Below are 16,204 nucleotides of genomic sequence, written 5' to 3' on the forward strand. Positions count from 1 at the left end.
TTTTCCATGATTATAAAAAATATCCCATGACAATTCCCTCCCCCACACACTTTCCCCTTTGAAATTCCATTCTCCCTCATATTACCTCCCCATCTCAATCATTGTACTTACATATATACAATACCAACCTATTAAGTACCCTCCTCATTTCCTTTCTCTTCCCTTTATATCTCCTTTTTAACTTACTGGCCTCTGCTACTAAGTATTTTCCTTCTCATGCAGAAGCCCAATCATCTGAGCTAGGGTCCACATATGAGGGAGAACATGTGGCACTTGGCTTTCTGGGCCTAGGTTACCTCACTTAGTATAATCCTTTCCAGATCCATCCATTTTTCATAACTTCAATTTTCTTTACTGCTGAGTAGAACTCCATTTTGTAAATGTGCCACATCTTCATTATCCACTCATCAGTTGAGGGACATCTAGGCTGGTTCCATTTCCCAGCTATTATAAATTGAGCAGCAATAAACATGGTTGAGCACGTACTTCTAAGGAAATGAGATGAGTCCTTAGGATATAAGCCTAGGAGTGCTATAGCTGGGTCATATGGTAGAACAATCTTTAGCTGTTTTAGGAACGTCCACACTGATTCCCACAATGGCTGGACCAGACTGCATTCCCACCAGCAGTGTAGGAGGGTTCCTCTTTTTCCACATCCCCACCAACATTTATGATCATTTGTTTTCATGATGGTAGCCAATCTGACAGGAGTGAGATGGAATCTCAATGTAGTTTTAATCTGCATTTCCCCTGATAACTAGTGATGTAGAACATTTTTTTAGATGCTTATATGCCATTTGTATTTCTTCCTGTGAGAATGCTCTATTTAGCTCCATAGCCCACTTTTGGATTAGCTTGTTTGATTCCTTGTTATTTAACTTTTTGAGTTCTTTGTATATCCTAGATATTAATTGTCTACCATATATATATATATATATATATATATATATATATATATATATATATATATATATATCAGGTATATAACTGGCAAAGATTTTTTCCCATTCTGTAGGATGCCTCTTTGCTTTTTTCACTGTGTCATTTGCAGTGCAAAATCTTTGTAATTTCATGAGGTCCCAGTGATTAATCTGTGGTTTCATTGCCTCAGCAATTGGGGTTGTATTCAGAAAGTCTTTGCCAAGACCAATATGTTGAAGGCTTTAACCTACTTTTTCCTCTAGCAGTTTCAGAGTTTCAGGTCTGATGTTAAGGTCTTTAATCTATTTGGACTTAATTCTTGTGCATGGAGAGAGCGAAAAATCTATTTTTATCCTTCTACAGATATATATCCAGTTTTCCCAACACTACTTGCTGAAGAGGCTGTCTTTTCTCCAATGAGTATTTTTGACATTTTTATCGAATATCAGGTGGCTATAGCTACCTGGACTTACATCTGGGTCCTCTATTCTGTTCTATTGATCTACATGTCTGTTTTTGTGCCAGTACCACACTGTTTTTGTTACTATGGCTCTGTACTGTAGGTTAAAATCAGGTATGGTGAAACCACCAGCCTTATTTTTGTTGCTCAGTATTGTTTTAGATATTCGAGGTTTTTTGTGATTCCAAATGAATTTTTGGATTGTTTTTTCTATTTCCATGAAGAATGTCTTTGGTATTTTGATAGGGATTGCATTAAATGTGTACATTGCTTTTGGTAAGATTGCCATTTTCACAATATTGATTCTTCCAATCCAGGAACAGGGGATGTTTCTCCACTTTCTAGTGTCTTCTGCAATTTCTCGCTTGAGTGTTTTAAAGTTCTCATTGTAGAGATTCTTTACTTCCTTGGTTAGGTTTATTCCAAGGTACTTTATATTTTTTTTTGATGCAATTGTGAATGGGAGCGATTCTCTGATTTCATCCTCTATGTGTTTGTTGTTAGCATATATGAAGGCTACTGATTTCTGTGTATTTATTTTGTATCCTGCTACATGACTGTAGGTTTTTATCAGCTCTAACAGTTTGCTAGTAGAGTCTTTAGGGTCCTTTATCCATAGAATCATGTCATCTGCAAATAATGATAACTTGATCTCTTCCTTTCCAATTTGTATCCCTTTTATGTGTGTCTCTTGCCTTATTGCTATGGCTAAGACTTCCAGAACTATATTAAATAAAAGTGGGGATAGTGGACACCCTTGTCTTGTTCCTGATTTTAGTGGAAAAGCTTCCAGTTTTTCCCCATTTAGTAATATGTTGGCTGTAGGCTTGTCATAAATAGCCTTTATTATATTGAGATATGTTCCTTCTATTCCAGGTCTCTGTCGGACTTTTAACATGAAGGGATGTTGGATTTTGTCGAACGCTTTCTCTTCGTCTAATGAGATGATCATGTGCTTTTTGTCCTTCAACCCGTTTATATAATGAATTACATTTATAGATTTGCATATATTGAACCATCCCTGCATCTCTGGGATAAAGCCTACTTGGTCAGGGTGAATGATCTTTTTGATATATTTTTGTATTCTGTTTGCCAATATTTTGTTGAGAATTTTTGCATCTATATTCATGAGAGAGATTGGTCTGTAATTTTCTTTTTTTGTTCTATCTTTGCCTGGTTTTGGTATCAGGGTGATACTGGCTTCATAGAAGCAGTTTAGTACAATTCCTTCTTTTTCTATTTCCTGGAAAAGCTTAAGAAGCAATGGTGTTAGCTCTTCCTTAAAGGTCTGGTAAAATTCAGCAGTGAATCCATCTGGGCCTGGGCTTTTTTTAGTTGGGAGATTATTGATAACTGTTTGGATCTCCATGTTTGTTATAGGTCTATTTAAGTGATTAATCTCATTTTGATTTAATTTAGGTAGGTTATATTAATCAAGTAAATCATCTATTTCTTTCAGATTTTCATACTTTGTGGAGTATAGGCTTTTATAGTATGTCCCTATGATTTTTTGAGTTTCTCTGAAATCTGTTGTGATGTTACCTTTTTCATCTCTGATTTTATTAATTTGTGTCTCTTCTCTCTTTCTTTTGGTCAGATTTGCTAAGGGTTTATCAATCATCTTTTTATCCTTTCAAAGAACCAACTCTTTGTTTCATTAATTCTTTGGATTTTTTGTTGTTGTTGTTGTTTCTGTTTCATTAATTTCTGCCCTAATCTTTATTATTTCTTCCCGTCTACTGATTTTTGGTTTGCCTTGTTCTTCTTTTTCCAAGGCTCTAAGGTGAAGCATTAGGTCGTTTACTTGCGACCTTTCTAATTTCTTAATATAGGCACTTAAGGCTATAAATTTACCTCTTAGAACTGCCTTCATTGTGTCCCAGAGGTTTTGATATGTTGTGTTCTCATTATCGTTTGACTCTATAAATTTTTTGATTTCCTTCTTGATTTCTTCATTGACCCATTCATCATTTTGTAGTGTATTGTTTAGTTTCCATGATTTGTGTATGCTTTATAGACTTTCTTGCTACTGATTTGTAGTTTAATTCCATTGTGGTCAGAGAGAATGCAAGGATTATTTCAGTTTTCCTGAATTTGTTAAGATTTGCTTTGTGTCCCAATATATGGTCTATTTTAGAGAATGTTCCATGTGCTGCTGAAAAGAATGTATATTCTTCAGCATTTGGATGAAATATACTGTACATATCTGTTAGGTCCATTCCTTCTATGACCTCATTTAGTCCAGATGCCTCTCTGCTTATTTTTTCCTGAGATGACCTGTCAATTGATGAGAGTGGGGTATTAAAGTCACCCACCACCACTGTGTTTGGTGTTATCTGTGACCTTAGTTCTAATAGTGTTTGTTTGATGAATTTGGGAGCCCCCATGTTAGGCGCATATATGTTTAAGATTGTAATGTCCTCCTGTTGGAGTGTGCCCTTAATCAATATAAAGTGACCTTCCTTATCTTTCTTGACTAAAGTTGGACTGAAGTGTACCTTGTCTGATATTAGGATAGCAACTCCTGCTTGTTTTCTAGGCCCATTTGCTTGAAACATCTTTTTCCAACCTTTCACCCTACGATAATATCTATCCTTTGTAGAAAGGTGCGTTTCTTGGAGACAACAAATTGTAGGATCCTGCTTTTTAACCCTGTCTGCAAACCTATGTCTTTTGGTTGAGGCATTGAGGCCATTGATATTAACAGACATTATTGAAAGGTGTGTATTTATGTTTGCCATTTTTTGTATGTGGTTCCGGTTCTACCTTTGCTCTCTTGTGTTAACTGGTATTTGAGTGCTGCTTGTTTTTTTCAGGTTCCTTATATGTGTGCTTTTCCTTTTATTCAGCATGGAGGATTCTATCACGTATTTTCTGTAGAGCTGGTTTTTGTCTTCAAATACTCCTTTAACCTGCTTTTGTCATGGAATGTCCTTATTTCTCTGTCTATTTGAATGGGTAGTATTTTAGGATAAAGTAATGTTGGTTGACAGTTATCTTTCAGAACTTGGAATACATCACTCCAAGCCCTTCTAGCTATTAAAGTTTGTGTGGAATAATCTGCTGTAATCCTATGGGCTTGCTTTTGTATGTAACTTGATTTTTCTCTCTAACTGCTTTCAATATATTTTCTTTGGTTTGTGTGTTTGCAAGTTTGATTATAATATGGTGAGGAGAGGTTCTTTCCAGGTTTTGTCTGGCTGGGGTTCTAAAGGCTTCCTGTATCTGCATTGTCACCTCTTTCCCAATTTGGTGGAAGTTTTCTTCTATGATTTTGTTGAAGATGCCTACTATGCCCTGAATTCTTATATTTGATCTTTACATCGTGTCCCAAATATCTTGAAATTCCCACTCATACTTTTCTATTTCTCTTTGTTGGACTGTATTAGATCTGCTATCTGGTCTTCTAGCTTAGATATTCTGTCCTCTCCTTCATCCATTCTACTGGTGAGATTTTCTACAGAGGTTTTTTTATTTCATTAACTGTGTTCTTCATTGCTAGTAATTCTGACTTGTTTTTCCTTATTATTTCTACTTCCTTATTTATGTCTTGTATTGCCTTCTTTATTTCATTAAATTGGTGTCCTGAGTCTTCTTTGATTCCTTTGATTTCCTCTTTGATTCCTCCTTTGATCCCTTTGATTAGTTCTTTGACTTCTTTGAACATATTTACAATCATTCTTTTGAAATCTTTCTCAGGCATTTCCTCTAATTCGTTTTCACAGGAGGTCATTTCTGATGCATTAATACTTCTGGGTGGATTTATATTGTCTGCTTTTTAGTGGTTTTTGTGTTATAATGTATATATTTTTGCATCTTGGATTAAGTTAATGCATGGATTTTCTAGCTAGGTGGGTATTCTTAGCTGTATCAATTGATTTGATGTTATATATCTTCAGGGTAGGAACTTAAGATGTTCGGTGTGGCTTTTAAGACTCTCAGAGTATCTTCAAAACTGTTCCTAGGGGTTGAGTTTCCCTGCTATGGGAGTATTCAAGTAGGCTGAGTGGAATAAAATACAGGCAGAATCTAAAATTTCACTAAACACTGTACACATTCAATGAAAAACAGCACCAAGTATTTATGCAAGAGTAGTTATTATAATAACCAGATCCGCTATCAACAAAGAGGTTAAGATTTCTGGTCTGTTGAGGGATCCAAGTCAACTTGTGCCCAAGTGAGTCCCTTCCCTGGTACAATCCCAGTTACCTTTTTGGATGGTTTTGGTCTCAGTCAAGTTGCTGCCTGGGTCATTGGGCTGCTGTTCTGTTTTCTGGAGCTGGGCACTGGCTTTTCCTGTAGGGCAAATTGAGCCTGGCAACTGTGGCTCTGCAGATCGGCACCCCCGCTTCTGGAACCACTACTGCTGCTGCTAGATCCACCGCTGCTGCTACCACTACCACTGCTGCTGCTGCTGCTGCTGCTGTTGCTACTATGCTGGAACCGCCACTGCTGCCTCTGAAGCTGCTGCTCGTGGAACCGCTTCTGCTACCTCTAAAGCTGCTGCTGCTAGATCTTCTGCTGCTGGATCTGCTGCTGCTAGGGCTGCTGTTCCCGTTGCTGGAGCTGCTGATGTTGCTGCCAGATTCTGCTCCTGCTTGGGTCCCCCTGTCAGCTCAAGTTTGTGTGGCCAGGTCCCGGGGCCACTGCTCTGTTCGCTGGAGCTAGTCACAGGCGGTGGGGCGGGGAGGGAGCCGCAGCTGCTCTAGTTCTCTTGCTGTTCCACATGTTCTTCTACCTTGTGATGTGCTCCTCTGTTGTTCATTGCCGCTCTCCCTTCACATTTCTTGAGTTGTGGAGAGCTCCAGTGTGAGTGGAAGCTTCCCTCACCTGGCTTTTCCTGTGGCTCAAGCTGAGCCTGGTGGCTTTCTGGTGCACTTGTGCTGCCACAGTCAGCGGACATGCCGGGGCCACTTTTGCCAGCCTGTGCGGGCTCTGGATGCTCTGGATCTCTTCTACTACCCCACTGCCATTTCAATTTCCTATACACCTCACTTTTTATTAAAAGTGTGTATTTTGCTGAGTTTTTTGGTCTTCCCCCCCCCCCACACACACACACTGCTTTGGCGTGGTGCCTACACCGCCATCTTAACCAGAAGTCTTTTAACAACTTTTTAAAAAGGCCTCCATAAGAAACCTCTGAAGAATTTAATTTTAAAGGAAAAAATTCCATTAAAATTCAGGCTTCTAATTGATGTGACAAGGTTAACTATTTGTTGCTGAGCACAATAAATCATGTGATCATTATAATTGTCAAGACAATTATGATTAATGTGCTAGTTATTAGCAGCCTGATTATAAGAGCCACAAGATTACCTATAGTGCATCACTATGGAAGATAATGTTTTTTGTGCATGGATAATTTATTAATTCATACTAATTTTATTTCTTAATTGTTTTAAATTAATTTCTTCCTTAATAAAACTTGTACTTATCGCTGGGCATGGTGGCGCATGCATTTAATCCCAGCACTCAGGAGGCAGAGGTAGGAGGATCACCGTGAGTTCGAGGCTACCCTGAGACTACATAGTGAATTCCAGGTCAGCCTGGGCTAGAGTGAGACCCTACCTTGAAAAACAAAAAAACAAAACAAACCAAAATAACTTGTACTTATGTATGATGTGTTCAGGGTTTATTGATTGAGTATATATGTGTGTGATGTGGCATAGCTAAACTAAATCAAGCTCATTAACATTAAGAATTATTATTATTTCTTGAAGAAAACAAGATAATGTTGAAAAAACTGGCTAAAAACCCAAACTATGAAAACGAAAAGCTCACCAAATTAAGAAACACTATATTGGAACAATTTACAAAGGCTGAGGAATCAGCACGAGGAATCATTTTCACAAAAACACGGCAATCCACATATGCACTTTCCCAATGGATTTCTGAAAATGAAAAATTTGCAGAAGTAGGAGTTAGAGCCCACCATCTGATCGGAGCTGGACACAGCAGTGAGGTGAAGCCTATGACACAGGTATCTGCATCTTTTGGACTTCTTTTCCTATGCCATTATTACTCTTCTAACTTGTTTATAATGCTTTTCATTGATTCTCTCACCACCTCACAAGGTCACTCATACAATGAGGGATCTCTTCTTGGAATTTTGAAATAATAGCAGTTGATATGTGACCTTTGTTGATCTAAACATTGCCTTAAATGTGGTTCTCCCCACATATTTAGAGGAACTCCTTATGTTGAGTTTTTCTTGCAAAAAATTAATGACTTTTATATGAACAAAAGTGTAAAGGAATGTTTAAAATATAAGTCAGGGCTGGAGATATGGCTCAGCAGTTAAGGCATTTGCCTGCAAAGCCTAAGGACCAAGGTTTGATTCCCCAGTACCCATCTAAACATGGATATACAAAATGGCACATGCATCTGAAGTTCATTTGCAGTGGCTAGTGGCCCTGGAAAGCCCATTTTCTCTGCCCCCCCTTATCTCTCAAATAGGTAAGAAAATAAATAAAATATTTCTTAAAAAAGTATAAAATCAAGCAAAAAATCTAAATCTCCCCAAAATGTCTGAATTATAAGTAAAACTATGCAGTAAATCTTTTCGTAGGGTGAAATCTACATCATAACTTGGACAAATTCAAGTATTTGACATGTTAGAGACTTTGGGTTTTGAGAAATTTTCTACTCCCTGTTTTATAAAAAACATTCATTATATTACTTATTTTATATATAAGAAAAACATACTTAAGAAAGAAAAAAATGACACATATGGACATGAGAAGCACAATAATGGCCTCTTATAGTAAAATGTTCTTGTGAAAGTTTAAGCCATGTCCAACCAGAGTCTGGTGGGACACTGGAATGTTTCTATTCTATTATGGTCATCATTGTTCCCGTTCCCACCACTGGAACAAACTAAATCTGCTTCAGTATTTATTTAAGAACAAGGGGTACTTGAAATTATCCACTGCAAAGCTCAATTTATACTATACGTTCTCTTGGGCTAGAGCGCATGAAATCTAGTGCCAGAGAAAGCACTTGGATGACCACTTTGTTTCCTCTTGGTTGAAAGTTAGTTTACTTAATGTATTTTGAATTTTTGCTCTTGCTTCTAGGATGCTTAGTGGCAAATGGGAAATTCAGTCTCTGTGTTAATACCCTCTGTGTTAATCCTTACAAAGAATACATATAAACTCACATCCTATTTATAAGCTTTAGTGTTGTAATTTTTCTTAAGTGAACCCAACCTATTTGCAAAAAAAGAAAGAGTTAAGTGTAAATGAAAAGCTACTTATTTCTCCTTATCAAACCAAGGGCTATAGGCCAAAACGTCAAACACAGACCAGCCTCACCTTGTGAAACAAAGTAGACAGAGTTAGACATCTATTTGCTATATTCTAAGAACCTAGCACTGTGCCTGAAATTACATTATGAAAATTATTCTCTGAACTTAAGCACAGACATATGCTACAATCCAAGGGCATGTTTTATCAGTGGATATGAAGGCATTAAGTAGAAATTATCAAAGATTCAAGAATTTAAAATTTAAAAAAGATATTTCTTTTTTAAAATATTTTATTTTATTTATTTATTTAAAAGAAGGAGGGAGGGAGAGAGAGGAAGAGGCAGATAGAGAGAGAATGGACATGCCAGGGTCTCCAGCCACTGCAAACAAACCCAGATACATGTGTCACCTTGTGCATTTTAACCGCTATGCCACCTCTCCAGCCCCTCAAGAAGAATCTTTCCATAGGGCTTTCCCACAGGTAGGAATCAAATAAATCTCATTCTGCCCCCCACCTCCAAAGAAGAAAGGGAAGGGATAGGATGACACATTTGCTCTGGCAGGTTCGTTTTTGCTACAAGCATAGTTAGAAAAAGATAGTGTGAGGGGGCACAAATGCTACCTGTACCAGTAGTTTTGATGAGTGTGGATATGAGAATGTAGCATTACTCAATGTCATTATCAAGGTAGATTTATACTCAGCTATCATTCTTATGCCAATGCTAAAGTTAATATATTAACTTTCAAAGTGGAAATATTTTCATTTAGAACACTTATATTTTACTAACCTTTTATTTTATCTGTATCTATATTAGTCCTTTGAATAGGTCATATATCCAGCTTGCTTACAATTAATGGGATTAAAACATAATGTTGCTTCTCATCGTTCAACTCCCCTGACTGGAAGTGAATTCAAATTCTCAGGTGTACTTTATAGAGTATTTGTTGTTTCTTTCCAGAATATTTTCAGTGTCCAAATGTAGTCTACAGTGTACATTTTCTTTGTGACTCAAAGCTGAACCATCTGCAAATAATTCAGTAGTTAAGTGAAAGTAATAATGCATTTTAGTTTCTCCTTGCCATATCCTCCCCCTTCTCTCTCCCAAATAACTCATCAATTTATTTTTTTGGCATAGAGAATTGTCTTCCCACCTCCAGACTGGTAGATGGAAATATTTTTGTTATTGTGTGGTAATCCCAGATTGGAAATCAAATGTTGTCTCACCATAATGTCTTTATTCAATGCCAAAAACAGATGGCAGCAAATCCTTGTATGATCTAATCCTCTGATTTACACTGACCAGTTGCAATTTATTATGTCTTTTTCCTAATTAGAAGATTTAAATGTTTAGCGTCACAAAATACAATTTATTAAAATGTTTCCACAGAATGAACAAAAAGAAGTCATTAGTAAATTTCGCACTGGAAAAATAAATCTGCTTATTGCTACCACGGTGGCAGAAGAAGGTCTAGATATCAAAGAATGCAACGTCATTATCTGCTATGGTCTCATTACTAATGAAATAGCCATGATCCAGGTACAGATTCTTACCTCATGGATTCTCTTTTCTATTTCTGTGTTCCTCCTGTAATTGCTTTCCTTTTGTAAAACAGCACAAGACCTCGTTTTTTAGTTGTCACTGTCTTTTTTTTTCTTTTTTCTTTTGTTTCTTTTGGCTGAAAGACAAGTATGAGGAGCTATGCAGCCCTGCCTTTTACACCTCTGTTCTTTAACTCACATGACACCCTGTTGTGTTTTAGTCAACAACCCGGTTTGGGTGGTTATTGGGTCCTAAGACTTTTCAAAATCATAATATTGTTCCCAATTATTCTGTGAGCCCCTTGTGGGATCAGGAATCTGAACCATGCTGTCTCATAGATGTCTGACAAAGTGCCACACACAGGCCTTAGTGAGCCTCTGCTTTTCTGTGTTTTCTTCCCTAATTTATTCAACTCGTTTGTATGTTTAATTTTTTTATCATAAACTATTGAGAAATAACTACCTGTACTAACAGTGGTCATTTGAAGGTTAGTATACTGCCTGAGGACTATCTTCCCAGACCCAAACCAGGACAGTCTGTAGCAAAGCATAGTCTTTAATTTACTTGATTTTGTTCATGTTCTCAGGCCCGTGGTCGAGCCAGAGCTGATGACAGCACCTACATCCTGGTTACCACCAGTGGTTCAGGTGTCATTGAACGTGAGTTGGTTAATGATTTCCGAGAGAAGATGATGCATAAGGCTATACACTATGTACAAAATATGAAGCCAGAGGATTATGCTCATAAGGTAGTATTCTGAATTCAGTATTGATTGATAAATGGCTGTGGTTGACAATGGTATCTATCTCTGTGGCCTCTTCTAAAGAAACTAATTATAAAGTTCCTGTTTGATGAATAGTGCTTAGTTCATATTCATGTACAAAGATCCAAATTTATGGTGGGCAGGAATTTATAAAGGAGCCTTTGATAAATCCAGGGAAACCAAACATAAGCTTTAGTAATTTAATTTTAGGCTACCCTTGATCCAGAAAGACTCATGTAGCTCACCTACTCAATTTGATGTGGTAATTTTGGTTTGATCCAATCTATTTGTATAGACACAACGTTTTTTCCCCCAGAAATTGTTAGGAAATACCTGTTGGGAACTGTAGAGCTGACTAAGTGGTCAAGAGAACTTCCTATGCAAACCTAAAAAAATGGTTTGATTCTCTCAGTCCTCAGAACCCACAGAAACAGCTGTTAATGGCCACAAGCATCTATAATCCTAGGTCCATAGGGGAACAGAGGCCCGAGAATTACTAGAGCTCATGAGAAACAAGACAAACTAGGTAATCTGTAAGGGACTCTGGCTCAGGTAACAGCAGGTGTAGGAGCTATACACCAGTTGCTCCTCTTTACCCAGTACAAGAGAGCATACCCTGCCACACGTGGTTGCATGGGGCACTGCACATGCATGTACCACATGCATACACCCCTCAACACAAACACACACACACAGAAAGAGAGAGAGAGAGAGAGAGAGGAAGTCCCTGTTTGGTATCAAGGAATATTATCCAATCAGAGAACATGGTGACAAAGTAGGCAAGACCACTGCTATATGAAGTGGATATTCCACTGTGTGCTTGGTAAACTTTGAAGAAGGCAAACAGTAGACAAAAACAAAAAACAAACAAAAAAAACCCAAAAGCATGATACACATCATATATAAATGTACTAGGAAATTCAAGGATTATATCGTAGGACATAGTGGCTCATCCATATAATCCTAGTACTTGGGAGTCTGAGGCTCCCCATAAGGCTAGCCTAGGCCACAGTGAGATTCTGGAGACAGTGGTGGGGGAAGGGAAGAGGAAAGGAGAAAAGAGAAGAGAGAAGATAAAGAGAGAGAGAAACACAATTTTTTTTGTTTTGTTTTCCAAGATAGAGTCTCACTCCAGCTCAAGCTGACCTGGAATTCACTGTGTAGCCTCAGGATGGCCTCAAACTCATGGCAGTCCACCTACTCTGCCTCTGGAATGCTGGGATTAAAGGAGTGCACTACCACGCTTCCTTTATAATTATAATTATGATTACAATTGTAATTATAATTATAAAAATTTTTTAAAGTCATTAGATGGCTACTTTTGAGTAGTGCCACTTAGAGGGTCAGAGTCACATTTAGGATGGTTCTGCATGATTAAAATACATATAATATGTCACCTATCTGAAGCTCAATTTACTAACATAGTTATTTTAATTGTGTAAAGGAATGCAGTGAAAAAATATATTTCTACGATATTTCAGGGAATCCTTCATGTAACTACTATAATAGCAAACAATCCATTTAGAAGAAAATTCACACCCTTGCATATGGGTGTGAATGTTAGTTTCTTAACATTAGAATTGGCTCTACCCTAAATAGAGTTTTAGGAAAGGGATGCTTTCAAATTGGTGTGCAAAGCTATAACCAATTCCAAGGTTTTCTGGCCAGGATTATGTACAAATTATATCTATAAAACCACTTTAAATATAAAGCAAACCAAGCATTTTGACATACCAAACTTTTTCTTTCAATAAATAATGCTGCTAGAAAGTTGTTGCCTCACATTTAGGACTCATGAGCATGAATCATTCAGGTGATTGTAATTGCTAATGTTCAAGACTACTGTTTAGAATGTACTCTAGGACAAGCTCTGCAACCTGTGGGTGCGATCTTTTTGCTAGTGATTGCACTAATCAGCTTTTCACTACTTTGGTGAACTAACCAAGGTAGGCTGCTATACAAGCAGGTTTGTTTTGCCTCATAGTCATATAGTTCAATAGCATGGAAGTCTGCATGAGAACCCATCACCTGCCACCCACACACACCTGAGTTGTATCACATCATGACAGCTGTGTTTGTGGTGTGTGTGTGTGTGTGTGTGTGTGTGTGTGTGTGTGTGCATGTGCGCCTCTGGGTTTCCATCTATCCTTATGAAACCATCATGATTCAATGTGAGAGCCTCTCCAATGTCCTAGTCTAAGGTAATCACTTCCTAATGGTCCCTGTTGTAAACACCACAACTAGATTAAGTTTCTTTTCTCATTACTATTAACATGTTAAAGACTTTGTGAATTTGATTCTTGCCTGGATGTGGAGGACAAGCCATATTTAAACTGTAATAAATGACATCATTTTGGGGACTCCAGGATGTATGTCCTTTCTTAGCATCCTTTGGGGAAGGCATCTGCCCCCCACCCCAAGACTTTTACAGATGGATGATAAAGAAGACCATGGAGTGGAGGGAAGATATTGCTGCCATGTTAAAACCCCTAGAAAGCATGGTTACTTATTCATAACTGCTAGAAGAACATCTCCATTCTTCCAGTTTTAGAATCCTTCTCAATACAAAACTTAGGCAACCACTCATAAAAAGTGAGGGTAGACACATAAGAAAGTATTTATTTTCTGTGTCATAAACATGTTATTCTAAGCAAGAGGAAGCCTAAAATCATATCAAACTTCTAGCAGGGAGTTGAGTATTTTATTTTTTTTAATTTTTAATTTATATGTATTTATTAGTGAGAGAAAGAGAGAGGAGAGAAAATTGGCATGCCAGAGCTTCTAGCAAATGAACAACCAGATGCATGTACCACCATATACATTTGGTTTATGTGGGTACTGGAGAATCAAACCTGGCTCCTTAGGCTTTGAAGGCAAGTGCCTTAACCTGTAAGCAATTTCTCTAGCTGTAGTTGAGTATTTTAAACCTTTCCCCTGGCATGGATCTAACTTTTTTTTTTTTTGCCACATCATTTCTTTGAATGTGGAGGTAGGTAGACTATAGTAGAAGATATATACTTAATACTTCCAATGCCCTTGCTTCATTATTTCCATTCTTAGAGTACAAGCTTCATGTATGTTTTTATAACTCTATCTAAGATCTCTGGCTTTCAGGAAACACTTTTTCAAATAGACCATTTCTTTCTACAGATTTTGGAATTGCAGGTACAAAGTATATTGGAAAAGAAAATGAAAACCAAGAGAAGCATTGCAAAGCACTGCAAGGACAAACCATCATTAATAACTTTTCATTGCAAAAATTGTAGTGTGCTTGCCTTCTCAGGAGAGCACATCCACATGATAGAGAAGATGCATCATGTCAACATGACTCCAGAGTTCAAGTGAGTCCAGGAAGACTGATTTCTAAGTTTCTTTACTAGTGGTGAGGGCCATGGTATTCAAAATAACCAAAGTGAGTTTTTCCCAAATTTCCCCCTTGGTGGTACTCCAGTTATATTCATATTATAAGTGTCAGTTTTTATAATAACTTGCACAGGGCATAAAGGAGGAAATGTAAGACCAAAAGCCATCTTGATCCAAGGTACAAAAACTGTGGTTGTTCTCAAATTTCTGAAGGGCAAAAGCCAAGTAAAACTAACTTCAAAGTAGGCACACCATGCAAGGGGACTCTTGGGAGGTGTGGAAGGAAAGAATCTTTCATTCTGATCTATCACATGATCCTGGGGGACAGGAGAGGCAGGATGAGTGGGATAACATAGGTGTGCAGATAATCAGCAGGTCCACCATGGACCAAGGGGCTGCAGATTGTTAGTTTGCTGATTCTTACTGTCAGTTCATACCCTGTGATAATTTTAGACGACTTTACATCGTGAGAGAAAACAAAGCACTGAAAAGTAAATGTGCAGACTATCAAACAAATGCAGAGATCATCTGCAAATGTGGCCAGGTGAGTCATTTGTGGTGGTCTTACTTGGGTTAAAAGGAATGTTAAGTTGAATATACTTTTAATTTTTTCCTTCTACTCTTTTGTTTTCCAGGCTTGGGGAACAATGATGGTACACAAAGGCTTAGATTTACCTTGTCTGAAAATAAAGAACTTTGTAGTGGTTTTCAAAAATAATGCATTAAAGAAACAATACAAGAAATGGGTAGAGTTACCTATCACTTTTCCCGACCTTGACTACTCCGAATATTGTTGGTTTAGTGATGAAGATTAATACTTAATTTAAGGTTACAAAACCATATTATTTCCTATAATTTTCATTAGTATTTTCTTTACATCATTGAACTCATGCTAGAATTAATAAACATTATTTTTATTTTGCATTGAGTTATTTAAAGGAACACAGTATATTGTGTATTTAATTCTCTTATTTGTTGGTGGATATAATGGTTTGAATGCATATCCTCCTGCAGCCTGAGGTATTTTGATTAGGCTTATAACTTGAATCACCAGCAGTATACTGAAGGAGGTGTCACTAGGGGTGGATCAAACTCTTCAGAGAAGTTGTAGCTCTGGCTGTTAGTATTAGCTGGATGTTTGGTGGTGTCTCTCTGCTATGTATCTATGGAAGTGAGCCAGTTTCTTCTGCCACTTATGGTGTTTCCTCTGCACTCTGTAAGCCTGAAATAAATCGTTTATTTCTATAAGCTGCTTCTGGTTGTATGTTTGTCCAACAATGCAAAGGTAACTGCAAAATTAGGGATAAAGAAAATCAACCAATAGTATTTATTAGTGTAAACTGTCATAGTACTATGGAAAGTAGACTAGAATATAAATGGAAATCCAATTTACCAATCTTAGCTTTGCCACAAATTTTAAGAATCTAATTGGGCAAATTGGGTATCTTTCTGAAATTGTCTCCCTATTAGTGAAATAGCTATAATGTTCTCTGTGTTGGTTTTATTTTATTTCTGTTGTACAAGTCACATGTTTTGTCATAAAGCAATATATATTTAATATAACAGCTAATTTGTAGGCCATAAGTACATGTTTTGTTTTTTCTTTTTTTTCTTCTCAGGGTCTCACAAAGCTGAGATGAAAGTTTTAGCAGGATATATTCTTATCCAGAGGCACAAAAGAAAAACTCTCCTTACAGACTTATTTGTGCAAGAATTAGTTTCCATGCAGATATCTAACTAGGGATCCTTTGTTCTTGATAAATGTCCACTAGAAATGGCTCCAAAATCCTAACAATGCCCTTATACTGTGACCTACTCAAGGTTCATTCCCAACATATTATTTGCTTCTTCAGGGCTCCTCACAGCTGGTAAGGAACCTTATATAACTTTACAAAGGAGTGACTACCCTA

General features: G+C 37.3%; 1 protein-coding gene across 3 annotated transcripts in view; it reads left to right on the forward strand.

Moving 5' to 3' along the window:
- The window catches only part of Ifih1 (interferon induced with helicase C domain 1), a 65,162-nt gene extending 49,620 nt beyond the window's left edge, over nucleotides 1-15,542 (forward strand). For all 3 annotated transcript variants that reach the window (XM_004651892.2, XM_045148320.1, XM_004651893.2), the window contains 6 exons: nucleotides 7,102-7,361; nucleotides 10,016-10,165; nucleotides 10,755-10,916; nucleotides 14,082-14,272; nucleotides 14,748-14,838; nucleotides 14,930-15,542. In XM_004651892.2, the coding sequence (XP_004651949.2) occupies nucleotides 7,102-7,361; nucleotides 10,016-10,165; nucleotides 10,755-10,916; nucleotides 14,082-14,272; nucleotides 14,748-14,838; nucleotides 14,930-15,109 (1,034 nt within the window). In that variant the 3' untranslated portion in view covers nucleotides 15,110-15,542. The remainder of the gene's footprint in view (nucleotides 1-7,101; nucleotides 7,362-10,015; nucleotides 10,166-10,754; nucleotides 10,917-14,081; nucleotides 14,273-14,747; nucleotides 14,839-14,929) is intronic.
- The last annotated feature ends 662 nt before the right edge of the window (nucleotides 15,543-16,204 follow it).

This window comes from Jaculus jaculus, chromosome 4, assembly GCF_020740685.1.
Source record: "Jaculus jaculus isolate mJacJac1 chromosome 4, mJacJac1.mat.Y.cur, whole genome shotgun sequence".
NCBI classification, from domain to species: domain Eukaryota; kingdom Metazoa; phylum Chordata; class Mammalia; order Rodentia; family Dipodidae; genus Jaculus; species Jaculus jaculus.